The sequence below is a fragment of the Lacerta agilis genome, chromosome 9, assembly GCF_009819535.1.
Source record: "Lacerta agilis isolate rLacAgi1 chromosome 9, rLacAgi1.pri, whole genome shotgun sequence".
In the NCBI taxonomy this organism is placed as follows: domain Eukaryota; kingdom Metazoa; phylum Chordata; class Lepidosauria; order Squamata; family Lacertidae; genus Lacerta; species Lacerta agilis.
Window position 1 is genome coordinate 36881069 of NC_046320.1, and position 20430 is coordinate 36901498.

A 20430-nucleotide genomic window follows, 5' to 3' on the forward strand; every position below is an offset into this window, starting at 1 on the left:
CCCCCAGTACTACTTGTGTACTGGCCAGATTATATCTTAACAAATTTAGCTCCATTGTGTACTAACCACACGTGTCTGATCCCTAAGTTCTTACTTTCCAATGTCTAGAGACAGGATAAACTCACCATGTCTTAGTTTTACAAATTGTCAAAATACACAGTGCAAAATAATAGGCACACAGAAGCAGATGGAAGTGTTAAAAATGAAAAGGTAGGCGACAAGTGTTGGTACACAGCCATAACTGCCATGGCTCACCTGGGGATTTTGCTGAAGAGTAAGCACTGGAGTAATGGCCACCCCTCTTTACTGTATTCATTCAATTGACACAAAGGAAAAAGACAGGATATAGGTTATTCAGAGACATGAAAGGAAGAAAGGTAACATAAAAAGGTGGAAAGCAAGAAGTGGTTTTCCAGAAAGGCTTACAGTGAACCTATATTTACTACTATGCATAGTCCAATTTAAAGTAATTTAAGAAATAATAGAACTGGAGAGCCAGAGAAATTGAGTTATATGGAAATTGTCGAGTTGTGGGAAAGGTAGGGATGCCATATTGGAGATGGGATAAAGCCACCTAAAACAATTAGGTCTGCTCTGCCTACGGATCAAATACAAATTTTACAAATGCACCATGAATGCTCAAACCTTTCACATTTCCCCAAACCTTGGGCCTGAGCATATGGTGTGCGGATGCTACTTCAATAACCTGTTCGTGATAAAGTCACCTAGTAACTGCCCTCAGCTAACCTGCCAACTTTCACACAGGTGCTTAATTATGTGTCTCTCATTTCCAGTCGCCTGTTACGTTCCAAAGTCTACTTTCTCTTTATGAATGGTTACACTACACAAATGAAATATGCCATCCAAAAGCTGAAAAAGCCTAGAGGGAAAGGTAATATGCTGGGGGGGGGGGGCTTTTAATATTTTGCCTGGGAGAGAATCTCATATGACTCTGCAGTAAGAAAATCAACACGTCTTTTGTTCTACAGGTATGTTCAGGTCATTAATGACAACAACAGCCAGTAGACTTATTCTGTATTCTTCCTTATGTACACTTAAGTCCAAACTTGTGGGTGGTACTGCTGGGCCACTGTACTGAGTAGCTTTTTGATTCAGCACATCAACAATCTGTTGTTCTCTGGTTGTCAGTGAATCACTTCCCCTAAAATGTTGATATTTTAAAATACTGACACTGGAGCAGGATTGAAAGACATAATCAAAACTGGGGCAAAAAGCCAATATAACCTGAGCAAGAACTGTAAAAAAAAGGGGGGGGAGAGACAAAGAGATAGGAAGAAGGAAGGTGTATTTTGTGTTGACTAAGGATACCGAAGAGAAAAAAGGAGTAAGAAAGTCATGGGCCTCAAAAAGAAGAATAGAGTGGATGAAGGGAAAACACTTAAAAGTGTGCAACTGAATTTATTCATATTCATCCTCTGCAACCCTTGCATCTCCCTCAGGCTTGAGGAGTGTGTAATTTTGCCTCACCTTTTTGAGTGAGCTTAATGTGAGAAGTAGGGGGTTGAGGTGGGGCACAGCCATCAAGTAAGAGAAGGACTAGCACAGGGGTAGGCAACCTAAGGCCGGGAATCAGCGTGTTTTTACATAAGTAGAATGTGTCCTTTTATTTAAATGCATCTCTGGGTTATTTGTGGGGCCTGCTTGGTGTTTTTACATGAGTGGAATGTGTGCTTTTATTTAAAATGCTTCTCTGGGTTATTTGTGGGGCATAGGAATTCGTTCTCCCCCCCCCTTCAAAATATAGTCTGCCCTCCCCTCCACATGGTCTGAGGGACGGTGGACGGGTGGATCGGCTCACTGCTGAAAAAGGTTGCTGACCCCTGGACTAGCACATGTAAAAAAAACACCACTTGTTACTACACGAACTTCCATGGGCACCAAGGTCTTCCTCAAGAGGCCCTGTAGTGAAGTTGGGGAATTCTTTGTGTATTAAACTTTGGTTCAGTTAAAACTGTGGCATTGTGAGAGAAGTAAAATCCTGCCATCTTGGGAATGTGTGCCTAGCCCTTTAAGATAACCTTTCCTTTCTCACTCTCTCTGTCTGTGAGCCCTGTCTTTAAAGGTGTAAATAATTGCCCTGGCCTGAAGGCAGTGATCTTATCTACATAACAAGCTGGATTTATAATGCAAAGTGGGAAGCTTGATGCAGCTGTGGTTTGATTTGACTGGCCAAATTACGAAATGGTATGATTTAGGATAAATATTCCGCATATTCACATGTTAATGGCCTTTTGCTGTCTGCCTGTTGCCTTTTGACATGCAGGCTGCTAAGTTTCTTTGGCTCAGGTCATTGGCCAAAGAGAAACTTCTTTTGATTCTAAGTTACGTTTGAATCCTTATTCTGTAAGTACGATTAGCAAGAAATATTTTACAATGTTACTATTTTCTGTTTGTAACCCTTTTAAAGAAATGTGCACTTTTAAAGTTGTCTTGTTTTATAATAAGTCCTTTCCAGGATTTATTATAAAACAAGACAACTTAAAAAGTTCTTGTTTCTGTGCTTTTGTTTTGGGGAAGCTGAAGACAGTGTCTGACCACTTGGACACTACCTATTTTGCTATTTTGTTAATTGGTTTCAAGGTAAAGTGAGCCAAGGCGTGTAACCTAATTAATAATAGGATTTCTCCTCCCTGGATTCCTATTTGGTTACCCAGAAAAAGGGAGGTGGTGGAAGTTTCTACCTTTTGATTCTTGTGTTGCCAAGTAAAGTAAAACACCCTCCCCCCCTTCTGTCCAAGTTCCTACCGGTGCTTAGAGGATTGGATAGGAGGGTAATATCACTACAGGGACCTCTGTAGGTTTTATCTGCTGCAAGTAGTGAGGTAGGTGGTGATCTCAGATAGGGCCTTTTTAGTGGTGGTACTTTGCAATTCCTTCCCTGGTGGTGCTTTTCTGGTATGGACTTTGTTATGTTTCAGTCAAGTGTCAACCTTTTTATTTGCCAAGGGTTTCTAGATACTGTTTAACAAATGATATTTAAACAACGATTGGCTTTAATTTTATTGTTCTGCTGTTTTAAAATTATTTATTTTACTGGTAGACATATTGTGTGTGTGAGCTGCTGGGGATTGATGCGCAGAAAATATATTAATGAAACAAACCAAGTTCTAAATGCACATTTCCCCTATCCACCCAGGCAGCTGTACCTGAAGCTGGTGATTTACTTCGACGTGAAGGTCCGGGGCTTTTAGATCCAGGGCTTTTAGATCCAGAATACCTTGATATCCCACATGAACGGGAATAAGAGGATTTCATAACACGACATTCTGTAAACAAACAGATGGATAGCAGAAGAAATATTTTTAGAGTTGCAATCACTTCCAACAAAACCACCTACCAGTTAGATAATTTATCACCCAAACATACTCATTTCATAAACAGTTTTTCTCAAATGAACCAAAAGGAGTTTATAAATTTGTAGGCTTATAAACTTGTCATCTGGTCAAATGTTGGAAAATTAATGTTTTTTCCCCCCAAATTGCTTTAAAACTAGATTCAGTTGTTTATTCTGTTACAATAGAAGAGTGTACATGTGAATTTTATATATGTCTCATCTCTTGGAAAAGTAGATCGTTTATTTTACAAATAAAAGAATATAAAAGAATGTTAACATATTGCATATTTCATCAAAACTGACTGGAGCAAGTCCTCTTCCACCTGTTCACACCAGTGTCTTTCCGATCCAACTGTAAGTGTAATTATTGTGCCCACTGAGACTGCAATCTGTTTGCTGCTCCTACATGATGAATAGACAACACAATGTACGCTAGAAGTTTTAAACTGAAAGTTGAACTGTCCCTTAGACTACTGTGCAGTTAGCTATTTTAATAAACAACAGTCTCTAGCAAATCTGTTTTCTTACGTCCTTCAGCAGAACTCTATGATTCAGATTTATATGGATCCCAGGGATTAGAATGCCTTGATGCCCCATATTGCCTCTCCAAAAACCCTTTGTGTCTTACTGCATCATCCCATCATCTTTCCAACATTGATGTGCACAGGGAATAATGCTAGTGGTATATTTTTCTTAAAGACATGGTTTCTTTCAAATGGACCACACAAGACCCCCATATTTGCAGGAATGTATGTTCTTCCCTCACAGGTCCCCTTTACAGAGTTTAGGTTTTCACAGCAGTGGAACTTGGGGTCTCAAATTTCCCACGAAAAATAGGTGTCCCCTCCTACTTCTTGTGCTCCATTGGCTGCCTTCACCTGGTTTAGCCAGCCAGTCAACGCCATTTCTCAGGGTGTGGCCACTGTCACATGCAGCTTCTAGGAGCTATAGGTGAGAACTGAGTACAGGGTGGGGACCAAAGGTGGACAAACTACCCCAAAAGGAGCACAGTATGTCTTCTACCAGAGGTACTACTCCTCCCCTAACACCTGATACACCCCATTTACAGTCTTTATCAGTGCAATAAATATGGGGGGGGAATATGCAGTCACAATGTCACTCAGTGCTTTCATAAGCACTGGAGGCTGATGGTTCAAAACAAATGTACAGACAGTACTTACCACTGTGATCTAGTACAAAATCATCTTGAGCATAACGGTATTTCTCAGGTCCACAGGCAATGAAAACATCATCATCACCAAAAAAGTCTTGCAAACAGGTAACCTTTTTTAAAATAAATAAATAAATAAAAAGCAAAGAAGAATATTACTGAGTGGACCAGCTAGACTAAGGAGAGAAGTTTACATTTTGTGCTATTTTTCTGCTTTGCACACAGCAAGGGTAATCAACCATTTTTCTGTTAAACACTGCATTTCCCGAGGGAGTAATTAGTCTGGGGTGGCAGGAATTACACCCTCAGAATCCTATCTCAAAATCAAAACATTATAGCCATTTCATTAAAAAAAAAAAATCCCCATAAGATTTGTCTGTAATTTGGCAGACAATTTAATTTGACCTTATCTACTCTGAATGAACTACTGTGCCTACAAGTTTCATTCACTTCTGTTGAAAGGGGAACAAAATTGCAGCTATTTTATAAATTTCCAAGTAGTGCTGGAGAGTACAAATGAGCTCAGTTGTCCTGAACTGCATTGAGATGTCTCGGCATGGCTGGTCATAGTGGGAGAAGAATGGGACAAATGTGTAGAACTGGATCCTGGAGAGCGCCAAGAGGTCTAGGAAATGCTGGTCTAGATGGTGGGAATGTGCCCAGTTTGTTGTTGGCAGAGATTCCCACATCAGTGTTATCAGGTGCCTTGACTGGCACAGTAGAACTGCCTGACTTGACTCTGGCAACCCACCTTGTTAGTGAAGTATCTTCTGTCTCAAAAAGGAGTAATCTAAGACAGTGAGGCAAGCCATGTCAACTACATGTCAATCACTAAGAATGCTACAATGGCTATGCTGGTGTAAGCAGACCCAACCTACTCGTAGGTGGGTCTGCTGGCTTGCCTAGTCCCATATTATGGGACAACAACTGTTCACATAACAGTACCCACTTTTAATCTCTGGAATACAGACTTTAGATGAAGGAGTGTTATTTTTAATGTAATTAAGTTTATAGGGATTTTTTATTATTATTATGTTCGCTTCTTCATGCAGATGTGGCATGTGTTGTTGTTGACTTTGCTGTCTGATCTTTGACCACAAAAAAGATTAATTGACTGACTGAACAGTGCCAACTCTGTCCTTCAAAAGGGGAACTCAAGTGAGCATGTCAAGTGTCAAGACATTTTAGCTTACTCCTAACCATGTATTTTAGAGCTCTGCTGTGAACTTCTGAACTGTGTAAACTGTGGTCTGATCTACATTTGGGCATTGCAGTGAATTTCGGAATAAAGCCTTTAACAATAACTGAGCTGGGAGTACTGCAACCATGAGTGGGAACCAAGGCACTAAAAGATTGAAATTGGGAAGCCTTTGATGTGCCTCGGGTCATGGTGAACTGTTTTCTGAAATGCTGAAACTGGTTCCTTTTGCCTGTTCTCACCACCAGTTATGAGATTACCCACCATGGGGGATGATATGCCTGGATAATAGGAGAGACTATTTTTAATGGCCATTATTCTGACTGGATCTGGAAACACTGATGTAACTGCAACCTGGTCATGTATTTTAAAAATAACTTTTATGTGACAATTATGTCAATTCAGAATAAATGGCAGGCCTTCTTTACATAGCTATGTTTAAAATAAAACAAAAACAAAAACAAAAAAGACAAATTATGAACATGCCCGAAGACTACATGAGTTCAATATTAATTTCCCTTATCTCTCCCCCCCTCCCCCTCATGAAATGATTCCAGAATTTCAAAACAGAAGGGGGGGGGAGGAAATAAACAGAAAAGAAAAAGAAGAAAAAGCTACTGGCATTTTTTGAGGGGGAGTGTATGAAGAATTACAGTGCAATTCTGTGTATGTTTACTCAGAAGTAAGCCACACTGTTTTCAGTGGGGCATACGCTCTTGTAACTGTGCTTAGTTTTATCACTTTCAGTCCACTTGTCTAATGACAAAATGTGCTTTCATTACCCTCTACGATAACAGTAAATATGAGCTGGAGTACAGGGAAGGTTTGTTGCTGCCTGCAGTAGAAAAACACTCAGAATATCAATGACTTTCAGCACTCTCAAAGATCATTTGTACAAGGCATTTGAAAGCAGTGCAGTTGTCATAGCAGCTAAACCAGAGATAAAAGCTGGCTGAACTTACAGTAAGACCATCTGAGCATTTGTTTGATTCTATTACCAAGCTCAATGACACAACGTTCTCTCCTCCCAGTATCCGGTTAGCTTTAGCATAACCTCATGATAAAGGATAAATGTCTACATAAGTCTGGAGAAAAAGTAATTCACGTCAACATAGTTAAGCAGGTTTGACAAGACAAATACTCAACTCTTTCCTAGCCTGCCTGATCAACAGGAATATCTATCCTCTGTACAGAAAATAATAATAATTGTTCCTCTCTTTGTAAAGGTTTAACATTAACCATACTCTAAGAGAAATCATACCCACCCAACTCCCGAATATCATTCAAGCCATCATTTGTGGTGTTCATTGTACAATAGTTGGAAAAGGTGCATGCCCACACTACAAGACCACAAAAGAAAACCGAACACCCTAAGCTCTAAAGCAATTTTGCCCTCTTTTTGTCCATTTCTCTTTGTCTACTTGTTCCATGATCTAACACAGATTGGGAAAGCCCTTTTGTGCAGTGCTAGGCATGCAGCTGATCCTTTTAAAGTAGCATAATAATAAATGTAAAGAAAATACTAAGAAGGGGTGCACATCACAATGAACAAAGGAGGGGGATCTGCAAATGTAGGGAAATGAGTACTTTTATTTGGAATTTGAATAGAGGTGTATTGCAGCTATGAAGCTATGCTTTTCTAAATGCAGTCTCCAAGTTGAATAGTCACATGTGAATATGGCTACCAAAAACTGCATTTTATGAATGTTATCTTTTTCAGATTATGAATACGATAAAGTAAATATACAAAAGGATTATGGTTTCTAATGTAAATATTTTTTTCCTGAATATCTATTATGTGTAAGTGGACTTCTCCAATGAGTAGCAATTTCATTATGTTTACATTTGCACACGTGTAATATATAATTTGAAAAGTTTTTTTATTGTATTCATTTCACTTTTTAAAGAAAAGCAACACAGCTCATTTTGTTTATAAGCTAAAGCAATCCTGGTCAGCTGCGCTATTCTTGCAAATCTAAAAGCTTACATCTAGGGCTTCTGAGTGGAACCATTCCAGGACAGTTACATTGCTTCCAAGGTGCAGTTAACAATGGTCTCCTGAATTTGGCTCGCTTCCAAGTAAATGAAAACAAGCTTGAACTGTTTCAAGGCAAATAGTGGATGACATTCTTTTTTCAAAAGGAATAAAGCCTTGATGAAAAGAAAGCAGCCCTCAACCTCAGATGCAAGCTGTAGTAAAACATCAAGCTAGGGAAAGACAGTTAAATTTTCTTTTGTGCAAGATCTAAATGCCACCTATGGCCTTGGACAATATTAATGTCAAGGAAACAGGATATGGTTTTAACGTTTTGGAAGAGGAAATGCTCAGTTTAATGGACAAAGGAAAGGAAGCTTGAGTGTACAGCACACCCAATAATAATTGGCAGGGTGTGTGTGTGTGTGTGTTTAGTTGAGAAATACTGACAAGCAGCTCAACTAGAAATACTCAGGACTCAGCTATACTTCTGCAAATAAAAACTTTTAAAGTGCGCTGTAAATGTGACACTAGATGGAGACAGTGAGCTATGGGAAATTCAATGTATTTTTCAAAACTTTTTTTAAAAAAAGCATTTTCACAGTGTTTTTTAATATGTGTGTAGATTCCACCTCAGTGTGAATCAGTCCGCACTTTGCATGTGTTATTGAAATATAATGGCAGTATCTAATTAGGGACAGCACCCTAGCCTTAATCACAATCTCCTCTATTGCATTCAATAATACAGGTATCAGCAATCCTCCAAGCAACATGGCTATACTCTGAGCAGAATACTTTAGGTTGAAGACAATGGGAAAACCTAGTAAAACCAATGTGACTTAACTCAGTCATTTCTTTCCTTTGATTTCAATTGCCCTACTCCAAGAATGACTAAGATGGGATTCAACTTACTATAGGAGCTTTGAACATGGTTTATTGTTCTTCTCTGATACATTTACAATTTTTTGTAAAGGAAGTGCAAGCTTAATTGCCAATTTACACATTGTATTTCTAATCACCATTCTGTGCCTGTTCTAATTTAAAGAAGAACCTCCTCATCCTCTCATGTTAGTACATCCCTATTAAAATTAATGTATTGTTCAGCTAAACTGTCTGAAACCATTGTGTTAATAGTTTGGGGCCTTAAAGTGCAAAATGCAAGGAAAGCTTGCTGTGGAAATAGGTCAGCAACTCATTTCCCATTTCATATCTGCCACCAACAAGCCCAGGCCTAGACTTAAAAAAATTATCTCCGCAGCCTCCAGCATATAATAGGAGGTGAAAAGGGCACTTCAATTCCTCCCTGCTGAATAGCACTGCTTGCTCAGACTGCAGATTGTTTACTGTCAAAGCATCACAGGCACTTTTATAAAAGGACCTGCATGGGGCAATGGGAAGGCAAATGGATGTAAGTGTTTTAATTCTTGTTCTTAAACACTAAACCACTAGATTATCTAGGGGCTGAAACCAAGACACAAAGAAACACACAGTGTTAGTTTAAAGCAACTATAGCTTAATGAACTACATTTTAGAAATAAATTCTCCATAGCTGATGCTTTCTGCTCACAAACAACCCATTATATTGTCAGAATCTACAGACAGCAGGGTGTTAAATGGTTTTGAAATATTAATGCATGATAAATTGGGGATTTACCAAAAGGGTTTGGCAGATCAATTTGTACGTATAAAAACAAAAGCCACCAAGCAGTTTATCTGTTGCTTAAGGTATTCTACCAATCAAAGAAAAAAGCAATCACAAATATATTTGAGCTACCTAACAATATAGGTTGCACCTAAAATAAAACTCTTGCTTACAATTAGACTATTCCCAAGAAGGGAACTGCAAGAAAAACACTTATCCCAGTATTTATAATACATAAATGACTCACTGGCCAACTCAGTTTAGTTTGGAATAAAAGATGCACGATTAAACCAATTAAAATGTCAAAATGCAAATTTGAGTTAGTCCTGTCCTCACTGGACAGACTGCAATTACAACTCCAGCTGTGATATGAGGCTGGAAAGAAACTGTGATATAAAGCTAGATGGTGTGTGTGTGTGTGTGTGTGTGTGTGTGTGTGTGTGGTTTTTTAAAAATAGATTATTTTATTGTATTTATATTGTTTGACTGAGAGGCACAATGGAAATATTTCAGTTAGACATTTCTATGAACAGGAATTCATGTTTAATACATTTAAGGTTCACATAATCATCAGGAAGAGGCCAATTCACTGGTACAGTGCATGCTTTGCATACAGATAATCCTAGGTTCAAATCCTGACCTCTCTAGTTAAAGTGATCAGGTACCGAGTGATGTGAAAGACTGAGACCCTGGAGAGCCAGTGCTACTCAGAATAGACAATGCTGAGTTAAACAGTCTAACCTAGCACAAGGGTGTTCCCTATACATCTATTTACTGGTATATTTCTTGAGTGGGCATCTTTGCCATGTCTCTCACACAAAATATGATTTGCATGGACATTATCTTAACATAAAGGTAAAGGGACTCCTGACCGTTAGGTCCAGTCATGGACAACTCTGGAGTTGTGGTGCTCATTTCACTTTACTGGCCGAGGGAGCCGGCATTTGTCCAGCAGACAGGTCATGTGGCCAGCATGACTAAGCCGCTTCTGGCGAACCAGAGCAGCACATGGAAACGCTGTTTACCTTCCCGACAGAGCAGTACCTATTTATCTACTTTCACTTGACATGCTTTCGAACTTCTAGGTTGGCAGGAGCTGGGGCCAAGCAACAGGAGCTCACCCTGTTGCAGGGATTCGAACCGCCGACCTTCTGATCTGCAAGCCCTAGGCTCTGTGATTTAGACCACAGCGCCACCCGCGTCCCTCTATCTTAACATAGATGCCATCTATTCACATTTCATGTTTTATATTGTTGTGTCTAGACTTTACACTGACCATAGTCAGGAAGATAATTCATAAGAGGTTGGTTGTGAACAGCTGAAGTCCTCCCACTTGCACAGCATAATCCTATGCATGGCCTAAGTAGACATTATATTAATGGTGCAGTTAAAATGCACCATGATGTGGCTGCTAAAAATCAAAACCTCCCCCAAAATAAAAAAACTGCCTCCCATGCATAAGGGAGGCAGGCAGTGCAAGTGAACGGGAGGTTCTAGACTTTCCTCCCGAGCCAGGGATGAAAACTTTTCCAAAACTGAACTCCCAGCACATCATTTTTCCATGGAATATTTTCTTGTGCACAAATTCCTGAGTAAAAATCAGTGTTAGAAATTGTGATATAAAAGCTAGGAGCTAAATGGCACATTAAACCCAGTTTATGGGAGCAACAACCCAATGCCTAGGCACACTTTTTTATAACAATAATAAAATGCTGAAAAAGAATGAACTGCATATTTTTCACATGGTCTAGTCTTCCCCTGCTCACCCCCCTAATGTTCTTAAGAGCGTCTCTTCTCCAGTCTTCAGAGAGTAGCTGGAAGAGGGGAGGCAGAAAAATGTCCTCCTTTCCTTTCTTTTCTTTTCCTTTCCTTCCAGCAGTGGCAGTTTTAATCTGAAATCTTAGGCGCAGTACTGTGCCTAGAGCTCAGAAATTGCTCGCGCTAATGCAATTCCCTGTCGCAAAATGCGCCTAGAAACACAATGGGAGTTTCGAACACTGGTAACAATGAATGGGTGCCAACTGCAAATAAATATTTGGCAAGCCTGACAGTTACAATGTTTGTTGCTTTGCTTACTAAATACAATTAAAATAAACATGCTAATTTAGATCACTTACTAAGGCACAATAAAATTCTCCAGTGCAAATTAAAAACGTTCCAGTGCAAATTACCATAAAACCCAATCTAAAATTCTGGATGACCTCATGCAGCAGTTTCAAATAGATGTTAAACAGCATGAGAGCTAATTCAAATTCTGAAGAACCACAATAGAGACTCCAAGGGGCTGAACAGCACCCCCTAATTGCCACCTTCTGAAGTGAAACTACTGGAAAACAAGCCCCTCTATTCTCAACTCAGTCTCCCTAGAAAAATACCATGGTTGACTGTTTCAAAGGCTTCCAAGAGATCTTGGACAGTCAACAAAGATACTCCTCATCCATCTCCTGACTGTTGTGGTCTCCATGCCAAAATTGGCCCTGAACCCCAAATGCAATGGATGTAGAAAATCAGTCTCTAAGCACACCTGTATTTGGTCACTGGCCCAACTGCTCAAGAACCTCGCACAGGACAAAGACATTTGCAACCAGCCTATAGTTGAACAAGTAGATCTATTCTAATTTCACCCAGAAAAGTTAACAACTGCTTACAGTCAATGCTCATGTTTCATGTATCATTTGAAAACAAGCCAACAACAATATTCATGATAGACAGCAAGGGAAAAGAAAGGAGACAACCCCTTGCTGCCAATTGAATTCTGGAATGAGTAAGAAATTGAACTGAAATGCATATTCTTTGGTTTGTTGCCTGATCATCAGACAACCCAGGCAATATGACCAGAAGCACCTAACAGTCTGTCAGTGTCGAAAGACTGAATATCTTTCTGTACTAGTTATTAATCAGGCCACTATGGCATACACAACACAGCAGAGATTACAATTTAATATTCCAGTACAAATCCAAAAAAGATTATTCGTGTGCATCTATTTGAGGACAACTTACAACCTTACTTACGAATAAAAACAGTGATTTGGAAATTGGAGTGCCTATTATTAACCACACTGAAAACATTTGGATTACCGGTACTTTCACAACTGAAAACAGCATTCAGGAAACAAAAAATATAAAGCACACCCAACAGATGTGTCTTCATTTAACAAATTTATAAAACTTCATAATACTGAAAGAAACTCAAAAGAGAGGTCATTCTACATTTCCTTCCAAAGCTGATAAATATTAATGCTGTGCATCGGCCTCAGGAAAACCCTGGATATCAAACTTGAATGATTTGGGTTTATCTGGGATTTTCCCAGAATGGTTTAAAACAGCCCTGGATCACTCCAAGTCGAGCCTACCCAAAGTGATTCAGGTGGGGGGGGGGCAGTCATGTGACTGCATGTTTAATTAGGATTTTAAACCCTAATCAAACTTAGGGTCAGTGGCAAGAAAGGGGAGAAAGAGACACAGGCAAGAGTCTCTGCCTGTGTCTTTTTCTCTTCCTCCTGACCACAGACAATGTGTAATTAGGGTTTCAAACCACAATTAAACAACTAGGGCTGCAAAAGGTCCCCAGTTTGGTTCAGGGTCTGGAATGGGTTAGGTCCAGATCATCCTGGGTCAGACTGAACCTGACTCAAAGCACCAAATTGGACCCCAAACTAGATCAGGTGGACATGCCCAACCCCAGTATATAGCCACACAGTATTAGCAAACATTACAAGGTTATTATTTATTAGTACACATAAAACTGTCTAGAGACAATGACATTTGATTATTATAAGCTAAAGATAAGCTGTGCATTTTGGCATAAATTTACTCAACTTGTAAACATCTCCCAAACTTATACTCTCTAAAGCAGGCACCCCCAAACTTGGCCCTCCAGATGTTTTGGGACTACAATTCCCATCATCCCTGACCACTGGTCCTATTAGCTAGGGATGATGGGAGTTGTAGTCCCAAAACATCTGGAAGGCCAAGTTTGGGGATGCCTGCTCTAAAAAATATACAGCAAATCAAACCTATTTAGTTACTTCTAAGGATTAGTTGTAAGTGTCTCTAAACTCAACTGTATTTGCCAAATGCAGGCATGGGCGTAGCCATGGGGGGGGGGGCAGGGGGCAGCTGCCCCCCCCATCAAATAAAATAGAAATACTTAACTAACTGATCAGTTATGTCAGTTCTGTTCCCCCTAACAAAAGTCCTGGCTATGCCCATGAATGTAGGTATTTTATCATGCATATGCAGCATGCATGACATATATGTTAAAAAAACAGACAGCTGCTGTATAATGCTACAATGTACTATGCATTATATATTCACAAATGTATGGAGAGTCATTCTTTCATACGTATATAAAGACACTAGCCATTCCCAATCTAGTTCCTTTCAGAGGCTTTGGGCCAGAACTTCCATCAGCCAATGGCAAGACGGTGCAAGTTGCAGACAAAAACATTTGGAGGAGAAAGCTATCGTACATTATCACTTTCATTCTATGAATGTAATGGTGATAAAAGCCAGAGAGATTTAAAATGCCAACTGATAGATGTAGAGCCGTCTAGATAACCAGAAGAACGTAATGGAAATAAGAGCAAATTATGAGGTCAATAGAAAGATATATTGATTGTACCACATGTTCAATCTAATGGAGTGAACAGAATTACCAGAGAGGCAGGTGGTACAGGGAATGTGAGCTATAGAACTGTAGTTAACAACAACAACAACAACAACAACAACAACAACAACAAGTTCCAGGCAGAATGAGAGGCAACCCAAAGGCAGATTATCATCCATCAAAGCAACCCTCACACCATGGAGGTCTGACAAATTGGCAAGGATATTATAATATATGGGCTAAAGAACAGGATGCAGCTTAAAAGAATAACAAAGAAGCCGCTTTAATGAGAAAAGATAAAGCTGGGAGTTTCAATGGAATGGCATGCAGCTGGTTAAAATTGACAGACAAGTAAAAAAGGAATAGTGCAGGCTAGCAAAACAGCTTCCCATGCACCCTGTCTCATTCTCCCTAGCTATTTTTCTTCATTATTCACTTCATTCCTACTTCTCTCAATTATTTTTCTACTAGGTGTTGATATTATTTCCATCAGCTATCTAGTTTTCTATCATTTTATTTTAAAAATCTAATTATTTGTTCTCTTTCAGCTTTTTCCCCAGTTGTGGAGCTAGCACGTGATCTGCAGGTGCAATTTCGAGGTCAATAGTAACTAACCCAAAGAGAATCACATCTCTCTTAAACAGACCTGACATTACAAAGGCCACTTCTTTGAACGGCTCTCTATCCTAACCTGTTTGTAGTCACATTTGAAATTATGCAAAACATAACCTAGTTGTGTTTTAAAACAAAAACCCTAATGTTTTCGCATCAATTAGGACACATGCCTATAAATTCTGATCACAGTACTAATAGTGAGAAGCAAACAAAGGAGTCTGTAAGCTAATTTTCAGCTTCACCATATGATCTTATGCACAGTGGAGAATAACATGGAATGAGGTGTACTGTTTCAGGAATGAAGGATAATACATGTATCCTTGATGTAGCACTGGGAACCAACCCTAGGCTTGTAAGAGAATAGCAGTCATTTGTATTTTATTTAAAAAAACAGCAAACTGTAAGAGACAACTGTTAATTCAGTAACCCTTTTTAAAGTCTGCAGAGGTAGTGCAAATAGGAACAAAGCTGTATCAAAGCAAAACTTATTTACTAATTTACCTTTCAGCTAGCATGCCAGAATATAAACTAGACTGCCAAACAGGCTAGTTGATGAAAAGCATTGCATTTAGCTCCCTTCCTCCAGTTCTTAACAAATGTATATTAACCTAGACTGGATGTGGAGCAGACAGTTTTCTTGTAGCAGCTGAGAGAAAAATGTGTCATGAAACCCACATGGTAGGATGTGATTCATTCCATACCATCCTTTCCTGTTACAATCATTACTGCTTGGCTTCAGTTGCTCTGCCATATGGTTGGGTTATCATTCAAGTGGTCAAGATTTCAACTTGAAATACTTGAAGGACTGCCTTTTCCCAATCTGGGACCTGGGGTACTTCACTTCTCAGAAGGGTAGTAGAAGATGGGTGATTGACTCAATGGGTTATGAGGTTTTGAGTGTAATTCAATCCATAGAATCTGTGGCTAAAGTATACAGCCTTTCACTCTAAAAAGAAACTTTCCATTAACCTTTGAAAGCATGTTTATACTAGCTTTAGGTACTGTTTCGTTACAGAAGCCTAGTAACCTTCCTCAGAGAACTATCAAATAGCAAGTGTCACCTTCTACCTTTCTTTCACACAATCAGGATCTGTTGCCAAGCTAATATCTTTTTGATAAAATGCGAAGGTTTTACACCACGTTCAGATTTAGATGCACAAATACATTATCTACAGTTTATTAACAAACTGAGCTGATTTCATTTAAAACCAGGATCCCTGCTTCAAGTAAAGCGAATACAAAAGTGGAACTAAACTGTGCAAAATGGAAAACTATATGGAAGAGAGGACAGAATTACCCCGAAGTGGAAATATCCTAAAGGTTTCTAGCCAGCCAGTCAAGAACAAGAGCATATCACACTTTGTGGAACATTTTGTTGCTGGCCCCATTTGGGCACTACAAACTAAAATTGGTAGTGGATTTGGATTTTGTCATGGTGAATCCCTAGCATATTGGAATAGGGACTTAGTGGAATCTATTAGCCGGCTTCAGTAAATTACCAGACTATGCTGTGTTTTTACTAAGTACACGTTTCCCTAACAGAGAGATCAATAACTGTAGCTGACGCCGTATTGTTTAGAGCTGCCCTAAGGGACAAAAAGACATGTTTTTGTTTTGCTTTAAAAAAAAAGTTTGTATTTCCCCCCCTAATCTATTCCACTCACATTGGCAGTTTCATCTGTGCCTCATAAAGAGCCTAGAATAAAGCTTGAAGGTTATTTCTACAATCAAGATTCTGGAGCTCAGTTATCAATGTTATCCCATATCCATTATGTTTCAGTAATATTTGACTACTACCTTGGGTAATTGACACTGTGGGTGTCCACGGAACTGTGAATTCAGTGCACCACAGATAACACTCCTGGTGATTATATGACCTTTTCTCACATAAGGAAAATTAAGTAATACAGGAGTCCCAGATACATGCTGAGTATTATTGAACGTCAATAGATGGTATAGCCTTGAAGAGTGCTATATATATATATACACACACACACACACACACACACACACCTGAGTCTTTACGGAATTACAAGGCAAAGATCTGAAATGAATTCAAGTAAATAAGTGCCACACAGACTGAATATTTTCCTGTTTGAATAAGATTCAGTCAGTAGCTGAACAAAGGAGAAGCACTATGCTTGCAGTCACATGATACTTGGACCCATTCTGGTTGACAAAGATTATTCCATAATCTGCTATTTATCTTCTCCCACAGTAGCTCGCAAAGCAGTTTACTTATATAGCATGGGCTGCAATTTTGTCAATAGGGCCTGTGGAGAGAAAGAAGGCTATACCTTCTCATATAATAGTATATATGTTGATCTGTGGCTCCAGACATACTAAGTGATTCAGCATAAATCACATTCTTTTACCAGAAAGCATTCTTTAACATTTGGGAGGAAATCTCTCTTGTTTTAAGAGCTTACTGTGTTTAAAAGTCTCGTGTATGTGTAGGTGTTCAAGGTCTTATTAAATTCAAAAATCAAACCCTATGTTTGCTTTTTTAAAATTCATCTATTTCTTATGATGTCAAGGAGGACATTTCACAATATATATTTTTATAACATGCTGAACTGTGCATTTCAAAAAGAGAAAGTGGAACACAATTAGCCATTTAGAATTGAGCTTCTAACAAACTCCTTTCAGTCTCTTCCAACATTACAATGATATATTTAAAAAGTGCTGCCCAAGCAGATTTGGAGGCATGAGCAATTTACCTCATTAGAAAATAAGTTCAATCAGTTGGTAATTGGAAGCAAAGTGCCTTGTCTGCCAAACTCTATAGTGTGCTTTCATCATGTTAAACTGCATGAGGACAATACAAGTAAATGAACTTTCGTTTAGGCATTGCCGCAATAAAAAAGGGCTATTTCAATGTCAAGAAGGCAGGAATTGTGTTATATTGTCCAATGGAGTATGGGGAAGATGTTTGATGAGATTAACTTGACAAGTACAGCTCAACACTGGAAAAAGTTCACTCTGGGTCACTTGAATATTTCAAGTAAATTTAACATTGCAGTCTTATAAATTCATCTTACCTGTTTTCCATCCAGTGTGCAAATTCTCTTGACAACTCCAGAATCTAACTTAATAGCTTCTGTTATATCAGTCAACACCTGGTCAAAGGAATGAGCAGTCTTTTTATTGAGCAAAATCCTCACAGCTTTCCGTGGCTTCACTCCACTCCGTATAACGGTTACCAGCTTGGGTTTAATGAAGTCTTTGCTCTCCTTCAGTTCACTTCTTGCAGATGTCAAAGATGTGAGCGATCGAGATGACACAGATTTTATGTTGACAGACCAATTAGGATTAACGTTCTTAGTGTAATCAACTTTCCGAAATGGCTCATTGGATGCACAGACATAGCTTTCACCTGGTGTAGAAGATGGGAGACAAAACGCAAACATTATTTCTTTCATTCTATTTATTTATTTAATCCCCTTTGTATTCACCTGATATATCCCATCTACCTCATAGGTTTGAGAATGATTTGGATTTAAACCTATCATTGCACAAAAGTTTAAAAAGAAACCACCACCCCATCAATTTGATTTCAACTGGATATATTTCAGGCATCATATACTAGATAATAATTCACCTATTAAAGTTTTTTTGGTGTTGTTTTTTTTTTACAAAGATGAATCTGGCTGAAAATTAAGCTCTTATTTCATTCTTTACAAATTGCACTTCATTATTTTAATACCTGCAAATTGCATTCCATCCCTCCATATACGAAACCTTACTTCATAATCATGCTTGGATTGGAGCAGCCCTGTGCATTATAGCCACAGAACACATTCAGACCCCTTAGATCAGGGCTTCTCAAATTTCCTATCATTAGGACTCCCTTGAGAGATTTGAAAAATGTAAGTGCTAGGTAAAATTGCATACAAAGAATTAGGAACAGAACATAGGAAGCTGCCTTAGACGCTGAGGTCAATATTGTGTACTTTAAATGGCAGTGGTTCTCCAGGTTTTCAGGCAATTCTTTGAAGACACCAGGGATTGCATACCTAGCATCCTTTTGTATGCAAGGCAGATCCTCTGTCACTGAGTAGTAGTTCTTGGCCGTCACTACCTGGACAGAAAGTTCTCTTTATAATCCTTCCTGCCCAGGAAAACAAATCATCACCCTAAGCAGATATTGCTACATGCAGTTCAGTGGCTCATGACAAGGGTCAGCCTCAAACTCGTAATTTACAAACGCTCAGTAAGATTGGCAAACCTCTCCTGGAAAAGTTCAAGTGTAAAGCAGCCGGGTGAGAAAAGCTATGAAAACTATGTTCTGATTTCATCGGGACTGAGTGAAGATGGCGGCTGCCTGTGATCAGGCTTTTGGATTTAATAAGAATACCAGTGAGACAAGGGGCAATGCGATTTTATGTAGATGGACTATGGACTTAAATTCACACAGAAACATCATTTGATTTGTTATTTTGCTTGTTGGAATACTTCAGAGGCTGTGAAAACATCAGAATGAAATGGAAGGCAACGGAAAATGGATGATTAGAAACTCCTTATGTTTGAAGCATGGAAAGTCCTAAAAATTAAAATTAATAATTTGGCAGAAATATTTGATATTTGTATAAATAATCTGGAATGTAACTGGGAATATTTTAAAGTGATTTTGATTGGTTGTTGAATTGGAAAATCTAATAAATGGTTAAAAAGAAAGAAAGACAGACTTAGTTCCATGGACAGGCCTGAACCCAGAATGGGATGGATCAAAATAATCTGTGTCTTCCAAAAACACCTACAACTGTCCCACCATGGCCCTCTCCATCACCTTCCCCAAGAAAGGGGTATCGGCAACTGGCCAAATGCTGTTCTAATTCAAAGGGTCCAAACCCAGTTTCTGTAGGAGTGGTCACACCACTGCCTCTTTCAATGCAGCACGGACCACCCCTTCGTGTAGCATAGCATTAACCACATTCTGGACACAACCTCTCTGTTTGATAAGCCAGGAGGGATGTGGGTTGAGGGGGCACATAGTCAGGTGCATTGTCACCAGCACCTTGTCTGCTTTGCATGCAGAAGGTCCCAGGTTCAATCTCCATCAACTCCAGGTTGGATTGGGAGAGTATCCTTCCTGAAATCCTGGAGAGCCACTGCCAGTCTGTGTAGAAAACTGAGCTAGATGGACCAACAATCTGACTCTGTTCCTGTTACAGATTTACTTTCCATTCTAGAGATTTCATTCTTTTCTACCTGCTCCTTGCCTGGTGTAGCTGCAAGGTCCATAACTACTCTAAGCTCAACACCTGTATTGGCTTGAGATGCGCCTTTAGTGGAAGATTTGAGAGATACCTATCTCTCTGACCTGTTTTAATAAAGTTATTTCTTTCTATGCAATAGAAGTACATGGAAAAGTACTTGCGAAAGAAGATAAAAGGATTATGTTGAGCCATTTAAGTTTTTAAGAGTCACTTTCCCACACTGTTTTGAAACTTACAAAAGGGTAGCATATGAAAACACAGATCAGATATAGATAGTAACCTCCTCCTCTGATTGCATCACATGATTTATTTATTTCAGTCTGTATCTCTTACACTCCCTAAGGCTCATGATGTGCAGCAAGTTTAAAAACAGACTGAAACGATAAACTCTAAAAGGTAAATTAGATAATGAAAAGGGCTATTAAATTAACCCACACCAGCTTACCACCACTAATTATCAAACAGAAAATCCCTGCACTCTTCAGTAAGATGCTCATGATTCTATACTTGTTGGCAGAAACTAAGAATTCTCTTTTATGCACTGCTGTCATAATCACAGAGCACCAGAAGTGCTCTTAAGATTGAGAAGTTATACAGAAGCAGGGCCTGCAGAAACCATCATTTCCAGTACCCATTATAAAATGCA

General features: G+C 39.0%; 1 protein-coding gene across 6 annotated transcripts in view; it reads right to left on the reverse strand.

The window, feature by feature from the left end:
- DCLK2 (doublecortin like kinase 2) overlaps window positions 1-20430 on the reverse strand; it is a 73724-nt gene that overhangs the window by 36364 nt on the left and 16930 nt on the right. For 4 of the 6 annotated variants that reach the window (XR_004427322.1, XM_033160152.1, XM_033160154.1 and 1 more), the window contains exons 2-5: window positions 17607-17941; window positions 4537-4639; window positions 3168-3287; window positions 256-306 (exon numbers count right to left, since the gene is read on the reverse strand). Coding sequence is in view for 4 of the 6 variants with exons in the window: in XM_033160152.1 (XP_033016043.1) it covers window positions 256-306; window positions 3168-3287; window positions 4537-4639; window positions 17607-17941 (609 nt within the window). In the remaining 2 variants the exon portion in view is untranslated. The remainder of the gene's footprint in view (window positions 1-255; window positions 307-3167; window positions 3288-4536; window positions 4640-17606; window positions 17942-20430) is intronic. The other 2 variants (XR_004427323.1, XM_033160153.1) reach the window with 1 other exon arrangement.